The sequence below is a fragment of the Mandrillus leucophaeus genome, unplaced genomic scaffold (genome assembly GCF_000951045.1).
Source record: "Mandrillus leucophaeus isolate KB7577 unplaced genomic scaffold, Mleu.le_1.0 Scaffold162, whole genome shotgun sequence".
NCBI classification, from domain to species: domain Eukaryota; kingdom Metazoa; phylum Chordata; class Mammalia; order Primates; family Cercopithecidae; genus Mandrillus; species Mandrillus leucophaeus.
Window position 1 is genome coordinate 965,764 of NW_012101610.1, and position 6,965 is coordinate 972,728.

General features: G+C 45.4%; 1 protein-coding gene across 1 annotated transcript in view; it reads left to right on the top strand.

The window, feature by feature from the left end:
* UMOD (uromodulin) overlaps nt 1–6,965 on the top strand; it is a 23,992-nt gene that overhangs the window by 13,676 nt on the left and 3,351 nt on the right. Inside the window, exons 7-9 of the mRNA XM_011976098.1 lie at nt 1,776–2,055; nt 5,420–5,582; nt 6,146–6,252. Of these exons, the coding sequence (XP_011831488.1) occupies nt 1,776–2,055; nt 5,420–5,582; nt 6,146–6,252 (550 nt within the window). The remainder of the gene's footprint in view (nt 1–1,775; nt 2,056–5,419; nt 5,583–6,145; nt 6,253–6,965) is intronic.

Here is a 6,965-nt window from a genome sequence, read left to right on the forward strand (position 1 = left end):
GGAGTCTCGCACTGTTGCCCAGGCTGGAGTTCAATGGCATGATCTCGGCTTGCTGCAACTTCCACCTCCCAGGTTCCAGCAATTCTCCTGCCTCAGCCTCCCAAGTAGCTGGGATTACAGTGCCCACCACCATACCCAGCTAAGTTTTGTATTTTTAGCAGAGACAGGGTTTCACCATGTTGGCCAGGCTGGTCTCAAACTCCTGTCCTCAGGCAATCCAGCCACCTCGGCCTCCCTAAGTGCTGGGATTACAGGCGTGAGCCACCACACCCTGCCAAGAACTAAGATTTATTGAAAGCTTACTCTATCTCAGGCATTGTATCTGGTGTTCTGCCTGGAACATCTCATCAAACTCCTACAGCAGCCCTAGGTGACAAAGGTATTATTATTATTATTATTATTATTCCCATTATACTGATGTGGAAATTGAGGGTTACAGAAATTTGAGTGACTCACCCAAAAGCTGTAAAGTCTAGCAGGTGACAGAGCTGGGATTCAGACATCAGGTCCAGAGCCTCCACTTGACCATGACCTTCCCTTCGAAGCTCGCCCATAGTTTTCTGCTCTCTTGGCCAGCCAGACTCAGGAAAGGATGCTGGGCACTGATGAGAGTGCACAGCTGACTTGGAGGAAGAAGGGTGCTCATTGCAAGCTGGTGGCTGGAGCCTCACCTGGCCAAGCACTGTCCTGGAGCAATGTGGCCCTGTCCTCAGCATGGTAGGCTCTGGGGAACAACAAGTTTGCCCACATCTCTCTGTTTTATGGTTTTTTGTTTTGTTTTGTTTTGTTTTGTTTTGTTAAGAATCTGGGTCTCACTCTGTCACCCAGGCTGGAGTACAGTGGCACAATCATAGCTCAGTGCAACCTCGAATTCCTGGGCTCAAGCTATCCTCCCACCTCAGTCTCCCAGGTAGCTAAGACTACAGACACATGCCACCACCCTGGGCTATTTTTAAAAATATTTTTGTAGAGACAGGGTTTTGTTATGTGGACCAGGCTAGTCTTAAACTCCTGGCCTCAAATGATCCTCCTGCCTATGCCTCCTAAAGTATTGGGATTACAGGCATGAGTCACAGCACCTGGTCCCTCTCTCTGTCTTGAGTTAGACATCTCACCCCAGTCTTCACTGATAACTCAGTTCGCATCTGTAAAATGGACTTCCACATTTCGGAGTATTTCTCATGTGCCTTATTTCGTGAGGTATCAGCCTTACAATGTCCTTTGTTGGATCATCCAGTGAAGTTCACATCAGTGTGGCTGTTTTCAGTGTGGTTAAAAATAAATCATTTATAAAGCTCAGTCTTCTGCTGTAGATGTTAGTACATCACGATGGAGATCAGGATGCAAGTTGTAGGACTCATCATAGCTCAATCCCTTTTAACCTGTTCTAGATTGAGACTAAAGAAGGAATCCAGGTGTTTCTCTCAATAATTTGCTTTTTGTCATCTTGAAGGCTACAGGGGTAGCAAAGGCTACAGCGGTAGCAAGTGAAGGACTGGACGTGTTACTTGAGATGTGATTGATCCATAGACCAGCAGCATCAGCAGCATCCAGGCACTTGTCAGAAATGCAGGACCTTGAGCCCCACCCCAAACTCACTAAATCAGAGCCTGCATTTTATCTAGATCCCAAGTTGACCTGTGTGTACTTATTGCGGTTTGCAAAACAACGGTTGGTGGGTTCCAGTCTTATTGCTGGATAAAAATGCAAATAACTGCAAGGGAATGCCCAGGAATGCAAACCAGAGAAGGTGGCTCATCTGCGGATGTTCTCAGCCTGGTCCTCTCACCAACCCTTCTCCCCCGGCAGTGTCCTAAACATCAGAGTGGGCGGGACCGGCATGTTCACGGTGCGGATGGCCCTCTTCCAGAGCCCTTCCTACACGCAGCCCTATGAAGGCTCCTCCGTGACGCTGTCCACTGACGCTTTTCTCTATGTGGGCACCATGTTGGATGGGGGTGACCTGTCCCGATTTGCACTGCTCATGACCAACTGCTATGCCACGCCCAGTGGCAATGCCACGGACCCCCTGAAATACTTCATCATCCAGGACAGGTAAGGCAAAGATTCCTACATGGGAAATGGGAACCCACGGGTAGAATTCAGAGGGGGTCTTTGGACTTGGAAGAAGGAAAATTGCATCCTTTTTTTTTTTTTTTTTGAGACAGAGTCTTGCTCTGTTGCCAAGGTTGGAAAGCAATGGCGCGAACTCAGCTCACTGCAACCTCTGCCTCCTGGGTTCAAGTGATTCTTCTACCTCAGCCTCCCAAGTAGCTGGGATTACAGGCACAGGCCAGCACGTCTGGCTAATTTTTGTATTTTTAGTAGAGATGGGGTTTCACCATATTGACCAGGCTGGTCTCGAACTCCTGACCTCAAATGATGATTTGAGGTCATTGCACCTGCCTCGGCCTCCCAAAGTGTTGGGATTACAGGCGTGAGCCACTGCACCCAGCCGGAAAATCGCATCTTTATATTCATTACCCTGTAGCGGAACCTTAGCATTCCCATACATTATAAATACAGGCAACAAACTACAGAAATATTAGCAGGTCATGTGAAGTCATTTATGGTCATCAGTACTTTTTAGTTACTATAGCATTAGGATTTTCACTAGACCTTATTAATGAATTATCAAATACATATGTATTTGCAAATATATATATTTATGTGTTATATATTATATGCATTTAAAAATATTATTTCTGAAGAAGGATGTACAAGCTTCGCCAGAGAGCTGAGTAGGGTTTACAATTCAAAAAATGGTAAGAAACCGGATGGAAAGGCTTGCCCAGGGGAGCAGGCAGCCCAGCACCTGGGGGAGGAGTAAGGTGTGGGCATGGTTAGCCAAGGGCCAATTGAAACTAGGACACAAGTGTGCTACCTTTTACTCAAGAGGCACTCGATGACTATGAATCTTACCATGAGAAGGTGGTTCACTTTCTCATTCATAAGTTGAAAAGATATTTTGGAAGCTTGCTATGTGTTGGGTTCTGTGGACTTCACAGTAAATAGAAGGAACAAAAACCTCTGCCCTCATACATCTTATAGTCTAAAGGGGGAGGACAAACGATTAAATGAAAGTGAAATATGTAGTATGTTAATGACAAAGAGGTTACAGAAGAAACAAAGCAGGAGAAGGAGAGAGACATTTGCAATTTTAATTGCATTGTCAGAAAAAGCATTCCTGAGAGACAGTAGTCTGTTTCCATTAGGTTGTCTTAGAGTCTGCCTGGTTATATCAAGGGAATATTTTCAGGTGAGTGCTAATGTGATGTTCATACTTCTTTGTTATCTGGAATCTCCCTTTGCAATAAAAATAAAGCAGAAGTCTGTTTCAGAGCATTTTACAATTAACAGTGTTTAACTCAAACTTAATACAACTCTTTTGTTGATCTTGTCCTCATTGTATGGTCCTGTTCTATTTATGGCAAGTGATACTTGTCTGCCATTTGAAGTCATGACCTAAAGATTCTTCTAGAAAATAAATGTATTTCAGTAAAAAATACAAGTGGATTTCAAGAAAATTAGTAAGTAAATAATAATAGAGATGTTGAGACACACAGGAAAATGCTCCTAAAGGTGGTAGCTCAATAAAGAAAAAAAGAACTGAAATTTGGAAACTGTTGGCATGACCTTGATTGGAGTATCACAGAGATTTGGGTTCAAATCTTGCCTTTGTCATTTCTTAGTTTTAAGAAACAGGTCAGCTCATCTCTCTGGGTTTTTCTGTTCTCAGACATAAATGGGGAAAAATAACACCTGCTATGCTGGGATTTTAAAACTTGTTTTTCATGAGTATAAAAGTACAGCAGGGGATCAGTCACGGTGGCTCATGCCTGTAATTCCAGCACTTTGGGAGGCTGAGGCAGGTGGATCACCTGAGATCAGAAGTTCAAGACTAGCCTGGCCAATATGGTGAAGCCCATCTCTACTAAAAATACAAAAAAATTAGCCAGGCATGGTGGTGCACACCTGTAATCCCAGCTACTTGGGAGGCTGAGGCAGGATAATAGCTTGAACCCGGAAGGCGGAGGTTGCAGTGAGCTGAGATCACACCATTGCACTACAGCCTGGGCAACAAGAGCGAAACTCCGCCTCAAAGAAAAAAAAAAAAAAGTACACCAGGGAAGCTGAGGTAGGTGGATCATGAGGTCAGGAGTTCAAGACCAACCTGGTCAACATAGTGAAACCCCGTCTCTACTAAAAATACAAGAATTAGCCAGGCATGGTGGCAAGCGCCTATAATCCCAGCTACTCGAGAGGCTGAGACAGGAGAATTGCTTGAACTGGGAGGCAGAGGTTGCAGTGAGCCAAGATCGTATCACTGCACTCCAGCCTAGGTGGCAGAGCAAGACTCCCTCTAAAAATAAAATAAAATAAGTACAGCAGGGACATTGTGGAAAACTTGGAAAGTTTTGAAAAAGAAGCAGGAAAAAATGTAGGGTGTGTCTATGTGTTTCCATCTGGGTGTGTGTGGGAGCTGGGGTGAGAACTGCCAGTCTAGGATGGGTGTCAGAATATCACAAGGCACGAAGAGGAGATAAGTCAGGGAGAGAGTGAAAGCGCCTGGAGGGGACACATGAATGTCCAGGTTGGCTTGAGCCCATGGAGCCCTCACAGGCCATACTGTCCGCCTTTCAGGAGTTGGGTCCACTTAACCTTAGGGCTTTTCTTTTGCCAGGTGGAGTCTGCACTTTTGGGGCCAGATGTGAATTATGGGAGACACAGAGCTAAGAGTGAAAAACACTCCCAGAAGGTCCCGTCTCAGTTTTGCAGTCAGTGTCCAGCCTCCCTCATAAATCAACTTTGAGGAAAGAGTGTGAATGGCAGAGAGGGTGCCCAGTTTGCCTCCCCAGAATGCCCATGGGTATCCTGACCCAGCCCAGCACACGTGGGAGTCTCTGCATGCTCTATTTTGGGTTTCTCTTTGTAACTGTGTTTGGGCACAATGGTGCATATGCGCAGATGGGTGCACATACTCCAATTTCATCAGTGGCTCTCGGTACCCAGAGGTTTCCACTGTTATAATTATACCACGCATATTGTAGATAGCACACAGCAGCTAATAATTTTTGAATGTAATTCCTGGGAAATCAGGAAGTACTGACTTTTGGAGAGTTTCAGCTCTGCACTGATGACAGTTTCACTTTAGTATCAAATATATAAAGCACCTATGGTATGCTACACACAGTTCTACACACTTTGAGAAATTAACTAGTTTAATCCTTACAGCTATTTTATCACATGGGCTGCAATTATTTCCTATGTACAGGTGGAGAAATTGAGGCACACGAGATTAAGTAAGTTGCCCAAGGTCATACAGCTAAAAGGTGACAGAGCAATATTTGAACCCAGGAAGTCTGACTCCAGAATCTTTGTTTAACCAACCACATTAAATGATGTGTAACCCTCCCAGATGCCCACAGACTAAAGACTCAACTGTCCAAGTGGTGGAGAACGGGGAGTCCTCCCAAGGCCGATTTTCCGTCCAGATGTTCCGGTTTGCTGGAAACTATGACCTAGTCTATCTGCACTGTGAAGTCTATCTCTGTGACATCATGAATGAAAAGTGCAAGCCTGTGAGTCGCCTCCCCTCCCCCAACCCATCTCTTATAACCAAAGACATCTGGCCACAAAGAAAGCAAATCAATATTTCTTCCCTGTTGCCCCCTTTTACCACAGGGATAGAATGAGCAATAAGATGAGGTGGGTGTGGCTAGGCAGGAAACCTAAGCTGCCGGGAAAATCAGGTGGGATCTGTGAAGTGCGGCAGGCTGGTAAAAGCTCTGGCTTATCTGCAAGCTTATGTTCAAATAACAGGAGCTGACATTTTTAAGCACCGTGTCCACTTTATTTGTGTTAGCTTTTAATGCTTCACAGCAACTTTATAAGGGAGGTAGTACTAGTTCCCTTTCCTCATGAGGAGAGGGGCTCAGAGAACTTCAGTGGCTTGCCTGAGATTTTGCATCTATCTAACAAATGGCAGAGCTGGGACATGCATGAATCCCAGTATACAGGTCTCCTAACAACTTCTGCCTGGGGCAGAAGGAGGCACCTGTGAGGTGGGCAGTCCACTCCATGTGGCAGAACCACAGTCAGGCTCCTTCATGGAGGGTGTTTTTCTATTGCCCTCTCCCTCTAGACCTGCTCTGGGACCAGATTCCGAAGTGAGAGTGTCATAGATCAATCCCGTGTCCTGAACTTGGGTCCCATCACACGGAAAGGTAAGAGAACCACTCCCTCCTCAACATTCCTGGCTGGGAATGATCTCTGGAGAGGAAGAGGGATAACAGAGCCTGGCACTGGGCACCTTACTGAGCTCTGAAGAACTGGGAGCAAGTAGATCCTCTGGGGCAAGGTGGAATACAGACTGCCTTCCTTTTACTATTCCCATTCATTGCACACATATGATTTGTGGATGAATGTGACACAGGACACAGGGGAGGCCAGACAGGCAGGTAGGAATGTAGATGATGCAGACATGTTTGCACACACATGAGGCCACATACATACATTTGTATTTGTAGTAGATGTGTGCCTACTCTGTGTCTGGGGGTCTTGTGATGAGCAGAAGTAGATGGCCCTGCTCCCATGGAGCTTGTGAATCAGTGAGGAAGATGCCATTTGAATAATCCCATGTAGATGTGTGGGATCTGGGTGGTGCCAGTTGATCCATCAAGCGCAGGGTCTGCAATGTCTCAAGCACTGATCTTCGGAGTGGTTTAGGAAGGGTCAGAATCTTGTAACCTCCAGCTGCATGACTCCTGAACCATAATTTCTAATCTTGTAGCTAAGTTCTTAGTTCTACAAAGGCAGTCTAGCCCCCAGACAAGAAGAAGGTTTGTTTTTGGAAAGGGCTGTTATTGTCTTTGTTTTAAACTATAAACTGAGTTCCTTCCAAAGTTAGTTCAGCTTATACCAAGAAAGGAACAAGGACAACTTAAAAGTTAGAACCAAGATGG